Source organism: Penicillium odoratum (assembly GCF_028828045.1).
Source record: "Penicillium odoratum strain IBT 22623 chromosome Unknown utg000001l_segment0_segment0, whole genome shotgun sequence".
Taxonomy (NCBI): domain Eukaryota; kingdom Fungi; phylum Ascomycota; class Eurotiomycetes; order Eurotiales; family Aspergillaceae; genus Penicillium; species Penicillium odoratum.
The window spans coordinates 1427625-1444651 of NW_026643143.1; the positions used below are offsets into that span (position 1 = coordinate 1427625).

Genomic DNA, 17027 nt, shown 5'->3' on the forward strand with positions numbered 1-17027 from the left:
TACCTCCTTCTCACCACCTTTCCTTCGCTCCACTTTCCCTTCTCACCACCTTTCCTTTTCACATTCTCACCACGTCAAAATGTCATCCCAAAATGACTGGATTGGCCGGAAAATACTCCATGATCGCCGTCTCACACCAGGTGCCAAGATTACAATCAAACGGATTCGCTGGAGAATCAAGGAAATCATCAATTGCCGCACTCACCACATGAATCAAGAAAATGTTAGAAGTGATAATCCATCTCTCGTCTCAATCAGACTATATTGCCATGATGACGCCAAACCCAGCTTCAAGGCTATGATGCGCATCTATGTACAGATCCCATGGACCGGCACGGAATTCGAAGATTCTGCAACTCTAGCCAAGCAAGCCATGGCGTTCCGGCACCCGGAGCTCGCTGCATACAAATGGATCAGCAGGAATCAATCGGTATCAAAGTTCACTCCAAAGCTCCTTGAATTCAATGAAGAAAAGCAGACTAGCGACGACGTGGTCCCCAAGGGCTTTATTACCCACTTTGTCTGGGAATTCGTACCTGGGGTGCGGCTGGGTGACGAATCCATGGTTGCGACTGGATTCTGGGAAAACATCAAGGAATTGAAAAAGCGCGATCGGATCCGCGATATCTTCAAACACCATTTTGAGTAAGTCATCTTCTCCAAAATTAACTCATCATGATACTAAGAGAGATTAAAATTAGGAAACTCCAAAAGATCCGAATCCTCCCTGCACCCTGCTCTGCGCGTAACCTGGTTTGGGATAGAAGAACCCAGACTCTGTAAGTGTATTCTCGTCTTCTTCCTGAAGTTCCTTTGTTGATACAGAACTGTTCGCAAATACATCTATCTAGATTCAAGGCGGCCCTGGAATAATGCGAATCTAGTAGCATTTAGCCTTGTGAGGGTCCCTGATGATGAGCATCCCTTGTCTCCTAACTGGAATCACGATACTTCGAACTGGAAGTGGTAGAACAGCGAGACAAAGTAGTTAAGAGACTAAGACGCAATGAATCCAATTTATGCCAGAAATATTATGATGGGAATTGCTCCATTTACTCCCCTCGTGAAATGAAACATTGTCTTCCCAGATATTACAGGTATTAAATTTACATGGAATTGCCCCAGAAGATCAAGCCAACATTATGCGACGCCCCAAGTTGGCCGTAATAATTGCCACAAAGCTCATCCTCATCATAGTTGTCGAAGAGGGGAATTCTCGATGGCACCACGCTCTGATGACGGACGGATTGAGAATTACACTAGTCGAAAACTCTTCTTCGTCCACTTCAAGCTATGCCAGGCAAGCCGCCTCAGATTTGCAGCCGCTCCATGGTTTCATGTTCTTTAAAATTGAGGACATCACCAATGTACTCCTCAAGGGAACAGCCACGTCGTGACAACGAAACAATACCCTCCATGATGTATGACACTGAGGGGGGTTTGGATGGCGTCCAAGGAAACTGATCCTCGAGCGACGTCTTGATTCTCTGGAAAGTGGAAATCACAGGATGAGGTTGGCGATTAATGAAGGTCCGGGCTGGACCTCGAAGACCGATGTAGATGCTGGTTGCGCACGCAAGGTCTAACTCTTCACCTTGCAGGCGAGTCCGCCATTGGAACCGACAAGCATTGATGTAAAAACTGCTGTGACGAAAGTGCCGACATGTCTCCTAGTTAATTGTGAATAAAAGTGTTGGCGTTGGCGTGAGAAGAACGGAAGGAGAAGGTAATGGTGGGATGTTCTCGCGGGCCTTGCCATACTCAGGAACGGATAGTGCAGGGTTGAGTTCCCCGGTCGGCTTTCCTGATACCAAAATCCGAATCATCCGGGGATTGCCACGTGCATGGAAAAACTGCCGCAAAGTCAGTGATCTCAGCCACTGGTCTGGGGGTGCACATATCGCTGTGGAGAATGACCGGGAAGTATTCGAGGGTCTATCGACTGCGGTGAATACTTTATCGGAGAAAAGAAGTGAAAACAACTTTCGCATTTGGAATTGAGAATTTGGGATCCGAGAAAATACAATGAAGTCTTTCAACGAAAGCAATAGTATTGATTAAATATATGACCAACTCGATCGTAAAATTAGCCCTGCAGACCAGCCTCTTCACCCAGTCGGGTGAATTCCATATTGAGTAGGTTTGGTCCTGCTGCTTGGTTGTAACGGATGGTATCTGAATTTCACGTGTGGGAGTTGAACGTTTAAAAACCTCTCTTTTGAAATTCTTCCATTTCTGAAGCTTTCCAACAAACTCGATGGCATGCAAAGCGCTTGTGTTGGTTCGATCAGCCCCTATGACCAAATCGGGTAAGGGCTCCTGAAGAAGTTCCTAAGCAGTCTGAGGAACAGAAAAACCTCTCTTTTGAAATCCTTCCATGTCTGGAGCTTTCCAACAAACTTGATCGCATGCAAAGCGCTCTTGTTGGTTCGATTAGCTCCTAAGATCAAATCGGGAAGGGGCTCCTGAAGAAGATCCTTAGCAGTCTGAGGAACAGGTATGTCTGCGCACTACTTGGTCAAAGGAATATTAGCCTTTGTTTGGAAATTCACGAGTACAACTTTGCTGATACACACTGGAAAGGTCGATCTGGAGCCAACGATGGTGACCAGAAAGTAGGATCCTAAGCAAGTAAATCAGGATCAAGCACTTGAGTATCGCTATATAAAGTGATGGACATGTCGACAGCCGGCCTGTCGTCCAGGGGAAAAAAGAACAACATCTTGATAGCCAGGAACCAGAAGAAAGGAGATAAGGTATATATTCCAAGAAGGAGGGAGGGGAGAGAGAGAGGGAGAAAGAGAGAAAGAGAAAGAGATAGAGAGATCTAGCGAAGACATGCACGCGCTGGAGCAAACCGAGAGGGTCGTTTGACCCCACACTCCAATAACATGAAACAACCAAGTTCCTTCGCAAATTTGCCAAGTAAGGTAACATAAACCCGGGCAATTCAAAGCTGCAGATGCAAATTATTCAGTGGTCCGGTCTTCTGATGAGGTTCTTACGACCTTTGGGGGGTGACATGCGATATTGTGAAGCGTAGCGGAACCTTCCAGTTACGCCGCATCTGTGGACGTAACGCTATTCCCTAATGAAGAGTCTTTCCGCCGAAGTTCACGCATTGCCTAGGTTAATATAATGCTTATACTATTAGCATACTCATATCTCGTATATCCCATACCAACCCAGTCTCCTACTCAGTCTCCTACCCAGTCTCTCACCTGATTTCCTAATTAGTATCCTATCTATCCTCTTACCATCTTTCCCCCCATATTGAACATCCAAATTACTCTCGAAATTTTTAGGTAATAAAGTGGAAGAGTAAGGGTAGGAAGAAGAAGAGCGGGTGAGGGTTTCCAGCAGTCTCCTAAAAGTCTGCTGTGTACCCAAGTAATGGAGGGTTTAAATACATGTAAAGTAGAAAATATGTGGGAAGTGATAAGTTGAGTCAATCCATACACATATGGATGTAGAATATCTGGACTAAATGTATATCTAGTCTCGGTATCATATATGTAGTTCCTAGCATAACTAATATTCCCACTATTCTTCCTCTATTATAATAATGTACCTCACTATAAGTGAAACGAACTAATGAATCAAACTCAGGGGAATTGATTTCGGAGTACACAAACAGTAGCTAATAAGAGGAGATTAGTATTAATTTCGTATCTAACTTCTGCATGTAGTCATTATTGAACTTCTTCCGGATGTACAAACCCAACCGCTCGTCCAACTTTCAAAGGCTTTTCACCCCTTTTCCTCCTCCAATGATTTGAAGTCCTTATAATTTCCGGGCACTTCTCTATCAGCCAACTCCACTTCTTAAAAACAGCCTCTGAAATCTCATAAGCGGCCGGATCCCATGGATCGCCCCAGAGGATCAATCCAATCTTATCTGATGCCCCAAGCTGTCCGTGGAGATCACCGCAGAGCTCATCTTCGTCATAGCTATACAGGTTCTTCAACAGAATTTCTCTCAAAGACTGTATAGGCATCAGATCAATCCAGGGATGATGGATAATCTCCCTTTGGGTAGAAGTGGGCTGTAAGCTTGGTGGGAGATGTAATGTCATTGGTCCGGCGATGTTGAATGGCGAGACGATATCTTCTTCCAGGAGCTCCGGGGTTAGATCCATGATTGAGGCATTGAAGATTATTGCATTAATGGTGTTCAGGTTGGTGACTGGGGCGAGGAGAGTGATCTGGTGGAGCTGATTGGCTGCTGCTAGTGAAGCAACTCGGTTTTGTAATTGTGTGAGAAAATTGCGTTTCCGATCACGAGATGATTCGAGCGAAGTACAGTTTGTTGTGTGATTAGAGTTATATGTGAAATTTGCTGAGGTCGGTGTCTGGTCGTGTTTGGCCAATTCTCCTTCCATATGAGCCTTGATTTCGTCGGTATAAATGATCCATCGCGCTTTTTGGTTTTGTTTCCCTGCCTTGAAGGCTTTTCTCTCTCCTATAAGTTACGTATTAGAGGAGCTCTCTAATGAAACGTGGCAAAAATGAAGGGTCACGCACGGCTGGCCCGCTGATTGAGGCGGTTCTGCAGGCGTCGCTTCGACGCAGCATCTTGTGTGGATGGAGCTTCCGTCATGTCGGATTGGATATTCTTTGACTTTATGTAGTCACTGAGTGCAGTCTCAGAAGTTAGAAAGAGGCTGAGCCTGGCGTTGAAATAGAATTTCGGAATTAACGCTAAAGCCGCAGCCATGAATGAAGCCGAGTGGGTCCGACCGGGAGTGGTAAATTGTACCATTTTCTATCACTTCATCAGGGTGAATTATATTTCATAACAGTTTGTTGGGAATAATGGTATCAATTATGAACATGTGATCGAAAAATAGGAAAATTGAAAAAAGAAGGACGAAACTTTGCAGCTCAGGATGGAGTCCGTAATATCGGAGGATCTCCAGAAAATGAAGAAGCTCGTACGAATGATTGAGCATCTTCATTATACTCACTGATCTCACTGTCGAGCGGAACAGGCTTATAGTCTGATACCAGAGACTTCTGATGCGTGTATCTCTTCCATACCCAGTACACTCCCAGCAGCGCACAGCATGCAATCATGATACTGGAAGCTACAACACCGGGAGAGAGAGAAAGAGAAGAATGGTGGGTTTTCTGGCCAGCCAGTGTATCAGTCGCACCAAGAAGTTGACCCCGATCATCCAAGGCAGCGACCCGGAAGTAAACATGCGGTAGGTTGGACGGGAGTTTGATCTCCGTCTCGAACCCCTCTTTCTCAATCATATTCTGCGGGTGGAACTTCATATCCTTCATATTCACGCCATCCCATAGCTCAATTCTCCATGCAGCAACTTCTGTGGCGCCATTCCAACTCACAAACACCGAAGAGCCAGCCACGACGCCCGTCGGGTTCGTGTTCGGTTGGCCGACCCAGCTTCCCTTGGCGATGCGGTACGAAACAGCCTGACCAAGTTGGAACCAATTGGAAGGTGCAAAATGTGTGTCGCAAAGCATCTCCCCGTCGCTTGAGAATTCTGTAAACGCCGCGCAGTGGCCCCAGGCCACCAAGACATTGCCCGTGTCGGTCAGAACCTGCATGTTGCCTTGAGAGGTCGCACGAATCCCTTCAGGATGGTAATACTCTGAGCGGAGACTTGCGATTCGATTTTCGGTGTCGAGATCGAGAATTATTCCTCGACTCTCTGTCGGTTCATCCGTGAACTGCTCGGCGGTGTTATCGAAAAGACTCAATGTACGCTCTCCACGCCATCGCGCATCGTGCTGCCAGCAGAAGTTCGTCGCTTGTCCTTCCGATGCATCGACGAAATCGTTTAGCTTCCCGCCTAGCGTCCAGAGAATCTCCCCGGTCTTCCCATCGATACAAATGATCGAGTGTGTGTGACGTGCGGAAACAAGATAGTTGCCTGCACTATCTTTGTCGATGCTGTTCATGTGAAAGACGTCATAGGCGTCGCTGGCTGACCAGCCTCTGTCTTTCAGTTCCTCGTATGAAGCGTTTAAAGGGACGTGGTCTGACATTCTCCATTCGAAAATCAGATTACCAGTCGCGATTTCAATCTCCTGAAAGAGACATTCGGAGAAGTAGCCGTATTCGGGGCCTCCAAGCTCGCTCAGGTTGGTGGGCTGGACGTCATAGACGATTACCATGGCGGTTCCATTCTTGGTAACCTGGAAGTCGTGCATATCGCCATCATGGTTGCCGACGGCTTTTACCTCGAAGCAATGTGTGTAAGTTGAATCTATCTGTAAGAATTTAGAGTCCGAAATATATGACTTGTACCAATGAACCGCCTACCATAGACCAGGCACCACGACCGTGCCCATTGTCCGCTGCTCCGTGCCAGTAAGTCAGGTACTGTTCTCCCAGGTATTGCTGTACACGAAAGTCCTGTATTTTATCAGGCCTCGGCTTCATCATCCAGACGAGATTGCCACGGGAATCTAGGATCATAGCGCCCGGATTGTTGACAGCGTTCCCATGTGGCGCCATAAAAGTATAGTCTTCACTGCACTTGGGACTCCATGTAGCCAGTTCCACAGCTGGAGACTCGTAGTCAAACGAAACATATTTGCGAGTTGGGTAGAATCCGTAAAATCCGTCGTCGAATAATGAAACGCCTACTTGAAGGTGTAGACGCTGGAGGTTTGGAAGGGCGAGGAACCGAAGCGCTGTAATTAAAGCAACGAAGACAAAGAGCCAAGATATGATCGCGGACTTTCCAAAATGTTGCCGCCATGGCCATATACGAGAGAAGAACATCGTCCTGGTGGTGTTTTGTTTGGGTGGAACATAATTAGGAGAAAGGACGTTTATCCAGGGCTCTCGGTGTCAAGATTAATCAGATCAAGTATTTAGCAGCGCTATACTCCATACTTCCAATAAAAAAAGTTTTGAATACATCCGATTGGCTCAGTGTCATCGCGGGGCCTCTGCATTACGACATGCGGATATATGGCATTCGTAATGCCCAGATAGTATGGATACCGTTCCAGCTTTAGATCCAAGGATCAAGATTATCGCCGGACATCAGCAGACTGAAAAGGGAGATTGATCAGTATACCAGGATGGGAATCGGCCTTTGTATCAAAAGCTTGAATCCTCCCAACCTTCAACGCCAGCCTTATAAACGGGTGTTCGACTTGCAGTAAATAATTTGCTTTGTCAGGGATGTGGGAGACTACACTTGAAGGGGTTGCAGAATGCTGATCGGAGAGTTATCTCCACCCAATAACGAGGAAAAGACACAGCAGCGGATTCTTGGCGTCTCCACAGGCCACGAGTTTGAATGTGCCAAGGCTTCGGGAGTTCATCTCGCCACATTGCGTGGCTCAGCGTATATTAAAACTGGAACTGCCAAGGATAAAACAATATCCCCTGTGGGGCTCGTATTCGTTCTATTTGACATACTAGTGAATGATGATCACTGCGCGTAAGTGGGGTATCAAGACACTTCCAGCTCATGGCATAGATCTCCAAGCATCAAACATCACCAGAAGCAATCATAAAATAATGAAACAGGTTAGGTACTAGTATGTACACTACATTAGGAGTTGTTGTGGCACGCCGTGGAGCCCTTGCACCTAAGCTTCTCACTGCGGACGCAGGCCAGATAGAACCCAAAATTTGGTCAAAGAGTTGAATAGTTTTATTTCTTGGTCATCGCGTATGTCCATTTTCTTAGCTCTGCACACAAAATTGGATAATCAATGAAGCCCGAAAAAGAACCAACATTTGCTATGGGCAAACAAACTGAGTGCAGGCGAGGGAACAGGTATCAAACAACAAAGTAAGAGATAAAAAGGAAGTTCAGGCAAGAAGGGGGCAGGGATCAGGCAGGGCATCAAGCAGGGCATCAAGCAGGGGGTCATAGGTTCAGAGCTTCAAGTATCATGAGATCAGAGTATCAGGTCTTCTGGCAGACACTCAAACCAGCAAGGCAACCTAGAGCTGTCAGGAGAGCTAAAAGGTCCTGGAGGATCGATCCTAAGTCTAGCATAAAGCTTGTGCCATTTCGGCTTACTCAAGCCGACATTGTGGGAGGACAATCCTGGTATCTCCAAGGTAAGTTGGCCAGATGTGTGATGATGCCCATGCATTTCTGAAAAGCATTTTGAACGATTACCAAACCGGATAGGCGATTTCTCTCATGGCCCGTATGATATTGTTGCACTGAATCACAGGGGCATTTTGTGGAAAGAGCAACACCGAGAATCAAGAGTCCCGGTAGAGGCGAATACGAAAGAGAGGCATCGCATGAGGAGCGTAATGCGCAGATTTTCAACCAAGTCGCTGAACTTATTGGGCTGAATTCTGTCTTGAGCGGTGGGGAGTGATTCGTACCGGCTGTTGAGCTGATCTTCCATGTCCATGAGCTCCTTCAAATCAGCTTCCTGGATTTTTTCAAGGGTACATTGGCCGTTAGAGAGACGTGGATACTCCTCAAAATCCACCATTTCGTCAATTGCGACGTAGAAGGTGTACAATGCAAAGAAATTTCTGGAAATAAAGGATTTAGTGACCTGATCTTCTGCTAACCCAGGGATTCCACCAGCCCAAGCATCCGAGGCAAGGGTCGTATTGAAGACGGCGTCTATATCCTGGTACACCATACCGAAATCCAGGGCTAGAGAACGCTCAATCATTTGTTATATAAAACATTGGTACAAGTCTCGCGGAAGCAGCCACGTTGCAATGCCATTTTCAGACCCCAGAGGACTCAATTGGTTTGACACTGTCATATCCACGATGTCTCAATCTGCACGATATGCATACCAAGGATGAGGTTTCATCATGCTGAGGCAAGGCTTCTTCTGAATCCTCATACACCGGCGGCTCCTCCATGGTTGGCATGAGCTTTCAAACCCCCTTTTGGTAGAATTGAATTCCAGACTACTGATCTGAAGTAGCAAATATGGGAAATTAAAAGCAGAAAAAAGTACCGTAATGGAAAGGTGCTGATTTGTTAAAAAATAACAAAGCTAGAGTTATGCGGTGAAGAAATGTCGCGGACGCGCGGACTCGTTTGGTGAAAGCGCCCCCAGCACCCGCACCCGCAGCCCTTGTTTTTGGCCAAGCAACGCCCGGGATCTACCATGTTCACAGGGGCTAGGGGGACTGACCGCCTTTGGCACTTTGTCCTTAACCATCACCTACTATGCCCCGGCTTTAGCAACAGAGCCCCTACTCGCCCTTGTACAAGTTGAGACCCCTAGATTTGATAAAGTGACAGAAAATAAAAAGAATACTCATACTACCTCACTTAGCAGCACGCTCTACAAAAGGTAGCACTTAGTGATACTTCAGTACGTATCTACATATACTTTCCAAGAATTGGCAGGCATAGGGTCACCACAGCAGAGGTATGTAGATGCACAAGTGATTGGGTGTAGTATTAGAGTACAATAAAATAAAAAATTAGCCAGGGGAACTTAAACAAGTAACTTAGGGGACTTGTCAACATGGCCGATGTAGTCAACCGTAATGAATGGCCGGCCACCGGGCGATATCCAGTGATCGGGCACTGGATGAGTTCCATCTTCATGCAAGGTCTGTCCCTTGATTATATCCAGCTGAAACTGATAACGCAGGCCTACTTCTTCCTGTGAAGATAGTTCCCATGGCGCTCAAACCCATTTCAATGTCCTTCATATCAGGCTTAGAGATCCGTTGGAAGGGGTGGATATTCAACAGCCTCAGCTTAGTCCCTTTGAATCCATTACAACGATCCAGCGTTATAACCCGAGTTGATAAGTTCTGGAACAGGTTCCAACCATTTCTCATTTCTCATTTCTCTGCCTCATCCACCAACTTTTCAACTTCCTGCTCGGTCCATCGATGGAATAGTTTCCGTGCATCGGAGAGTTCGGCCTCCTTTGGCAGTCCATTGTTCACTGATTGCACATGGAGAACAGGCACGTCGTAATCATAGACATCCTTCCATGCCTTATTTCCGGGTTCCTGAATGTCTTCCTCCACGTATTCGAAAGGCCGACGTTTCTGCAGTTGAACCACCGTATGTTTTGCCGTGTCGCACAGCCCGCAACCAGCTCGGGTGAAAAGGGTCAAGCGAGCTTGATTAAAGAGGGTGCGAGTAGGAAGCATGGCTATATGTGGAAGAAAGAATGCCAATTGGAGTTGTACAAAAATATAAAAACAAATGTTGTTTTCAGCGGAGATTTGTATGGGTTATCGCGAATCACCGATAGCGAGCGGTAAGTCATTTCTCCGCGATGGAACCTTCGAGCTTCGCGGGGCTAAACCGATTTGGGTAACCTGCGCCAATCTGTTGCAAATTGGCAATCCTGAGCTTCTGCAATATCTCTCTACACCTGAACAGTCCTCTCAATCCCCTTCATATAATTTACGCGATTCTCAATATACAATGGCGGAAAAGTGCGTCCACAAAGGATGTGGGAAGACCTTCTCCGATCCGGAGGAAGCCTGCGTGTACCATCCGGGCCCTCCAGTGTTCCACGAAGGCCAGAAAGGTAAGTACCTTGGGGCTCAAGCTATTACACATTGATTTGATTCTTTCGTCTTGATTTTACCCACCCAATGGAAGATCATCTGTTTCTATGAGCTAAACTAACCTTGCCCAGGCTGGAAATGCTGCAAACCCCGCGTCTTGACTTTTGAGGAATTCCTTGCGATCCCACCATGCACCACAGGCAAGCACTCAACTGTCGATGACACGCCCGCTCCCGAGCCTCCCAAGGTCACCGAGGAACCTCCTGCTCCTGCTCCTGCCCCCGTCGAAGTGAAGCTGCCCGAGCGCCCCGCCATCACCGCCATTGCGCCGCCTACAACCCAAGCTGCCCCGCCAGCAGAGCCCGACTCGGATGACCCGTCCTTGGAGATTCCTGCCAACGCGACGTGCCGTCGGAGAGGCTGTGGCACTACATACACCGGGTCCGCGGCGCGAGATGACGAGAAATGCGTGCACCACCCTGGCCAGCCGATTTTCCACGAGGGCAGCAAAGGATGGACCTGCTGCAAGCGCCGAGTACTTGAGTTCGACCAATTCTTGAAGATCCCCGGCTGCACAGAGAAAACAAGACACATGTTTGTAGGCAAGCCCAAGCCTGAAGGCGAGGAGAAGGTGGAAACCGTTCGGTAAGTATCCAAACAATAGAGCAACACGACCCCGCGGCATAATACTCATCTGGCGCTTTTACTTGCAGGAACGATTTCTACCAGACCGCCACCTCCGTGAACGTTTCGCTCTACCTGAAGAAGATCGACAAGGAGCGTGCCAGCGTTAAGCTCGCGGAGAACTCTATCACCTTCGACCTCCCCACCTCCGATAACAAGCGCTTCCAGGATACCTACAACCTCTTTGCGCCAATCGATGCGGAGAAATCGAGCTTCCGTGTGCTGGGCACTAAGCTGGAGCTGACACTGGTCAAGGCCGACGGTACCAGCTGGCCAGTATTGCGCAGCGATGACAAGTGGACTGGAGAGCGCATTCAGATTGGCAATGCAGGACGGGCGTGAAGAAGCGGTTATATAGAATATCTTAAAAAATGAATTATATGTTTATGACTTGAATGCAATGCCGGAGCAAAGCTGGTGATGATGACCTGGCAGCTAGCAGCTGCCTATGATCAAAAGATATTCTTGGGCAATTGAACCGAAACGAGATATCAGAATAGGAGCCAGTGATGCTTTATACGGAGTACCGAGTACAGCATATACACCATTCCCTACTTTAGCAGTTGGTGGCATTTTAAGGTTTGAGAAGGCTTGACAGGGACTCAGTGTGGTGACAGCGCGACCATGGACCATTAAGAGTAATCCATGCTCGGTAGAAACATGAAATTGCAATCGCCTGTGGAGCATTTCGGCTTCAAAGACGTTGACGTTCCAGCGAGGAAACAATCTTAGGTCCACAAGCCCACTGCGACAACGCCAGACAGCTGAAGCTTCTTATGACTACCAAATTCAAGGTCAAGATTCTACAAGTCAAATCTAAATAGAATCTTAACAAAAAATGGTGTTGAAAATGGAATGTCGTGCCCCCTCCACAGCATAAGCGCATGGAGCTCCCGTGAGGGAACCCTAGCCCAGCCATAATTGTTTGGGATAAAGGGAGACCATTACTCTGCAGAGCCGGGAACGGAAGAAAGCCTATGCGTGTATAAACCACAAGACAACCCTCAGCAAGCCACGTATGGAGCCCTGGTTATAAAAATTTTACATTGTTATGTAAAACCTCTACTGATGATGTGGAAAGAAAAGAAAAACCTTCCTGGGCGGGGGGGATCACCGCGATTTATACCAATGAAAATCTATTCAACGCTAGTCCTGATTGGATCTGTATTAATGGTTTTGCCGTTCCGTCTGCGCTAGTGGTAAGCGAGGGAAAAAATGTTTCTATCGCCTTAAAAATGAGGTATCAAATTAGGTAACACTTTCTCGGATTTGTACTAATCCCAATTTGGAGTGTAGGGCCCGATTTAAAGGGCAAAGTGGGTCCATGTGACCCCTGTCTTTGTCTTACATGTGAAAGAGTCCCGCCCTTGAAGAGATTCTGCCGATGCGATTTATCGTTTGCTATGGATGTCCCGGTAAATAGTGTACTTCATTAGTCCAGTACTAAACACATTGATTTGTATATATCCATATCAATCTAATTCAAAGTTTATGATAAATCATCCCATGTTTGGTTTTGCCTTGTACTTAGCGTTATACTTCGCCCATGGATGTCCCTTCAAATTGTGGCATTCACTCTTCCAATCATGGGCCAGGAGCACGAGACCAAATCATAATCATTCCCCTGTCTCATTCTTCGCCTTCAAACTTTAGCCTGAACAACAACCCAGACTGCAGCCTTAAACAAATTATTTACCCCATGCGACCTCTTTCCTTCTAAGGAAAATTTAAACATAAAGAAAACTTCTCAATCATTTCATCCTTCAACATCTTTTGCAGATCTCCCGCTCTCCAACTGCTACCCAAGATAAATTGTCGAGCCTCCAGAAATAGGACCCTGTCTCAGGTTTCCACTAACAGACCCAGGCACAATCACTCAGTGCTTGATTTTAAAAAGCAGCACTCTACTCCGAGACCGTGACACCCAACTTTTTCTTCCATCCAATCCTCCCACCCCTATTCCAACCCCCACCATGGGCTCCTCCGAGAATCAGGCTGCCACGCCAAACCTGCGATACATCCCCCTCTCCTACAGCCCCGCAGACTCCCAGGCATCCGCCCTTCGGCTGATCCTCACCCTCTTCCCCGACTGGGAGGGCCCGGAGAACAAGATCGAGTTCGTGCGCTTCACCGATGGCATCACCAACACTGTGTGTCTCCCCGCAGCCCTCCAACGCCCCGGCCCTGGCTGACTGGAATGATATAGCTCCTGAAAATCATCAACCGCAAGGAAGGCTTGACCGATGAGCAGGTAGACAATGATGCGGTATTAATGCGCGCATACGGCAATGGCACCGAGATCCTTATAGACCGCGAAAGTACGAAGACCCAGGAGACGGATCAATCCCCTCTCCCTTTTCCCCATGCGATCTTAATCACACTTTCGCTGCCCATTGCGACATATGCTAAAGTAGAGTCTTGCGCCTTCTAGGAGAAACCACGTCACACGCCCTTCTTGCCAGCTGCGGTCTCGCTCCTCCCCTTCTCGCTCGTTTCAATAATGGCCTTCTCTACCGTTTCATTCGTGGCAAGCCTTGTGGCCACGCGGACTTGGCCACTGCGCCAATTTACCGTGGTGTTGCTCGGCGACTTGCGCAGTGGCATGCGGTTCTTCCTATTCCCGTGCCCGTGTCTACACCTGGAGCAGACTTGACCGCCAATGGCGAGAAACACGAGTTTGAGCTGATCCAACCACGTCGCGCGGGGCCCTCCATGTGGGCTGTCCTTCAGAAGTGGATTCTTGCTCTCCCCGTGGCCACGCCTGAACAGCGGGCCCGCCGATTAAACCTGCAGCAGGAAGTTCAGTGGGTAGTGGGCAAGCTTGACGATGGAAAGGGCATCGGTGAAGACGGGGTAAGCCATGACCGCGCATTCTTTGCTTTCTCGGTGGACATATCTGATTGACTCTTACGTAGCTCGTTTTCTCTCACTGCGATTTGCTTTGCGCCAATGTTATTGTTCTGCCTAGTGACGATAACTCCAAGCCCTCTGATGATACCACCCCCGTCAACTTCATCGACTACGAATATGCTGTCCCTGCCCCAGCAGCCTTTGACATTGCCAACCACCTGGCTGAGTGGATCGGCTACGACTGCGACTACAATATGATCCCCACGCAATCAGTGCGCCGCCAATTCCTGACCGAGTACACTAAGAGTTATATCCAGCACCGCAAGCTGGATGCCTCATCGGAGGGTGAGATCGTCGCCAAATTATCTGAAGATGTTGATAGATTCCGTGGTATTCCTGGTCTTTACTGGTGAGTGACGTACCTTCGCAACTGCGACCAAATTCTAAAGAAAGCTGTAACTAATTGATCAAACCACAGGGGTGTTTGGGCTCTTATCCAAGCCCAAATTTCGCAAATTGATTTCGACTATGCTAGTTACGCCGAGCTCCGCCTAGGCGAGTACTGGGCCTGGAAGCGCGAAATTGACGGCACCCGCCAAAGCAGCGGAGAGGCCATGCCCCTTCGCGAACAGCGCTGGGCGCAACAGGCATAATCGCTGTCACCGCATAACACTTCGCCACTCACCCTTCATCCCGCCGAAGCGTGGGATCGAAATTTTCTGACGAAGGCACATCTGCCCCTTACTCGGCCCATCTGCACTACATGCCCCACTTTCTTCACTTTCCAGGACTAATCCAAGCAAGGACTTGGTTGTAAAATCTCAACATTTATTTCCCGGAAAGAATCGGAGATGGGGCCAATTGACAGGAGAAATGGGAGCCACGTGCATGTCGGGAGATGTTGAAACTACATAAAATGGTCCACAGGACCTTACATGCATTGCGACGTCATTGGTGTTTTTTCCTTTATTGCCTTTTACCCTGTTTATACCGAGAATCCTTTCTTTTGTCACCAAAAATGGGTATTCTGTGTTGATCAACTTTGCACATAGCTTTTGGAGGATTCCAATCTCATTCTGTTAGGAACATATTATTGACAGTGACTTAGCTACTTATTTAATTCATAATGTCTTTTCAGGTATTTCACTAATCTACGGACTGCAATGCACTCGTCTGCATGGGGATGGTGGGGGTATATACGCCCCGCTAACAGAACCCCATCGAATTGCAGTTGATGCATTGCAAAGAATCTTGGAATCATTCCAAGGTTTGATTTCCCTTGATTGGTATTCTCGAGCAACGATAGAAGTAGGAGTGACTAAAGTCTGTTGAGTGACTCGGTGTTTATATATTATATAGTCATTTCATCTAGACTCGAATGATCATCTTCCACTTTCAATTCTTGTACAATTTGGACGGCCCTTCTCACAAAAGAACTATCTAGCATTTGAGCAATTTGAATGCCCAATCTCCGTACTCCAACACCATCAGATCTCAATCTCAATCTCAATTCCAATCTCCAAATCGACCAAAGCAAGTCTTTCCCTTTCGTCAAGACTCAATAGCAAATGTTCACGAATTCTCAAAGAAAATATTTATCTCATCACTAAATTCATACACCGAACTTGGCACATCATCTCTAAATTGATACTACTCAAAAGCATCACCAATGAGATCATTTTTCTCCTCCTGACCGAGGTGGAAATACCAGTTCTCAAGTGCAATAAGCAGTCGTCGTGCTTCACCATCAAACATCCAGGAATCCGGTTTGTATTTTCGCCTCGCACCAGCAAGAAGCTCCGCAGCAGGTCGACCCCATTTGTACCCCTCACGATCATACACACAGTGAGTATCGTTCAGTCCCTTGTTCCCTGATCCCCGATCTCCATGCTGCATGTCTTTTGCCGACCGGACATCAAGAATCGAGCACAAATCTTTTCTGCCCAACCATTCGAGATTATCTCCGGCCCATTGATTGTGCCTTTCTATCTGCCAGGCGACGGCTCTTGTTAGAATTTTTAGCTTGTTGTGGGCAGATAGGTTGCTTTTGTCGCCACTGATGCGGATTAGGAGTTCGTCATCGGAGTCTTGGTCTTGGGTGATGTTCTCGACGGGCTCTGGTTTGATGATGTTCTCCGCGGGCTCTGGCTTGATGGTTGTCTCTTGGTCATCTTCAGAGGCGTGGTTCTCGTTCTCGTTTTCAATCTCGTTCTCGGCTTCTGTCTCAGTTTCGATCTCGATTGGCTTTCCTTCTTCGCCTTCGGAGAAGGACTCTTCACTTTTTTGTGAGTCTTCGAATCCTTTGAATTCTTCGTCCTCGTCATCGGAATCATTCACCTCCGTATCCGTCTCCAGCACCAAATCGGCGAAGAGGCCATCCGAGCCATCATCACTTTCAGAATCGGACATCTCGAAATCACTTGGTAAGCATGCCACCTTTCCATCTAGCAATTCTTCTGCTTTGGAGTCCTCTCTTTTGCTGATGTGTCTCACTACGAGATTTTCATCTTTTTGGTGAGTCGATTCTTCAAGTTCGTGAGCTCGTCGAGTTCCTCTCGCACTTGAAAACCTTCCATTCGAAGCTTTTCCAATTGTAGCTTCTTTTGATAACGTTGCAACCTTATCTTCTGAAGGTGTACCCTCGCCTCATGGTAAAATGGGTTTGTCCGAGCACGCTTGTGCAATTTTGCTGGATGGTAGGCTCCGGCCATGGTGACTTGATTTCGAATTTATGAAAAGGAAGATGAAATTAGCTTTGAGCATTTGAAGACAAGTCTTGTGTGGGGAAAATACGTGATAGGTTTGGAGTGTTGGATCTTGGTACCTTGGATGATGGTGTGATGAGTTATGCAGATATGTAATGATGTTCTGTGCGATGTGGATGGAACAGCAATCAGGAAGGAAATCCAGGCTTTAAATAATGCACCTGTATGACACATGCATATCCGGATATCACCGACTAGTTTAGGAGGGGTCTTGATATAATTATTCAAATATTTTCCTGGGAGCCGGAGATGTCCTTGCCATT

General features: G+C 47.3%; 9 protein-coding genes across 9 annotated transcripts; 4 read left to right on the forward strand and 5 right to left on the reverse strand.

Annotated features, from left to right (window-relative positions):
• Positions 1 to 79: 79 nt before the first annotated feature.
• N7520_000524 (uncharacterized protein) lies at positions 80 to 649 on the forward strand (the record flags this gene model as incomplete). Its single annotated transcript, XM_057134459.1, has 1 exon — positions 80 to 649. One exon carries the CDS (start codon positions 80 to 82, stop codon positions 647 to 649), a length of 570 nt encoding a protein of 189 aa, XP_057000395.1.
• Positions 650 to 3692: 3043 nt separating this feature from the next.
• On the reverse strand, positions 3693 to 4600 carry N7520_000525 (bZIP transcription factor; the record flags this gene model as incomplete). The annotated part of the gene is made up of 2 exons (XM_057134460.1): positions 3693 to 4462; positions 4525 to 4600. The coding sequence occupies 2 exons, from the start codon at positions 4598 to 4600 to the stop codon at positions 3693 to 3695; spliced, it is 846 nt and encodes a 281-aa protein (XP_057000396.1).
• Positions 4601 to 4884: 284 nt separating this feature from the next.
• On the reverse strand, positions 4885 to 6757 carry N7520_000526 (uncharacterized protein; the record flags this gene model as incomplete). The annotated part of the gene is made up of 2 exons (XM_057134461.1): positions 4885 to 6165; positions 6293 to 6757. 2 exons carry the CDS (start codon positions 6755 to 6757, stop codon positions 4885 to 4887), a joined length of 1746 nt encoding a protein of 581 aa, XP_057000397.1.
• A 440-nt stretch (positions 6758 to 7197) lies between these two features.
• Positions 7198 to 7637, forward strand: N7520_000527 (uncharacterized protein; the record flags this gene model as incomplete). Its single annotated transcript, XM_057134462.1, has 2 exons — positions 7198 to 7427; positions 7517 to 7637. The coding sequence occupies 2 exons, from the start codon at positions 7198 to 7200 to the stop codon at positions 7635 to 7637; spliced, it is 351 nt and encodes a 116-aa protein (XP_057000398.1).
• A 535-nt stretch (positions 7638 to 8172) lies between these two features.
• On the reverse strand, positions 8173 to 8640 carry N7520_000528 (uncharacterized protein; the record flags this gene model as incomplete). Its single annotated transcript, XM_057134463.1, has 1 exon — positions 8173 to 8640. One exon carries the CDS (start codon positions 8638 to 8640, stop codon positions 8173 to 8175), a length of 468 nt encoding a protein of 155 aa, XP_057000399.1.
• Positions 8641 to 9781: 1141 nt separating this feature from the next.
• Positions 9782 to 10099, reverse strand: N7520_000529 (glutaredoxin family protein; the record flags this gene model as incomplete). Its single annotated transcript, XM_057134464.1, has 1 exon — positions 9782 to 10099. One exon carries the CDS (start codon positions 10097 to 10099, stop codon positions 9782 to 9784), a length of 318 nt encoding a protein of 105 aa, XP_057000400.1.
• A 280-nt stretch (positions 10100 to 10379) lies between these two features.
• N7520_000530 (cysteine and histidine-rich domain-containing protein) lies at positions 10380 to 11491 on the forward strand (the record flags this gene model as incomplete). Its single annotated transcript, XM_057134465.1, has 3 exons — positions 10380 to 10485; positions 10597 to 11110; positions 11179 to 11491. 3 exons carry the CDS (start codon positions 10380 to 10382, stop codon positions 11489 to 11491), a joined length of 933 nt encoding a protein of 310 aa, XP_057000401.1.
• Positions 11492 to 13122: 1631 nt separating this feature from the next.
• On the forward strand, positions 13123 to 14652 carry N7520_000531 (putative ethanolamine kinase; the record flags this gene model as incomplete). Its single annotated transcript, XM_057134466.1, has 5 exons — positions 13123 to 13299; positions 13356 to 13467; positions 13581 to 14002; positions 14065 to 14408; positions 14478 to 14652. The coding sequence occupies 5 exons, from the start codon at positions 13123 to 13125 to the stop codon at positions 14650 to 14652; spliced, it is 1230 nt and encodes a 409-aa protein (XP_057000402.1).
• A 997-nt stretch (positions 14653 to 15649) lies between these two features.
• On the reverse strand, positions 15650 to 16408 carry N7520_000532 (uncharacterized protein; the record flags this gene model as incomplete). Its single annotated transcript, XM_057134467.1, has 1 exon — positions 15650 to 16408. One exon carries the CDS (start codon positions 16406 to 16408, stop codon positions 15650 to 15652), a length of 759 nt encoding a protein of 252 aa, XP_057000403.1.
• Positions 16409 to 17027: the final 619 nt, after the last annotated feature.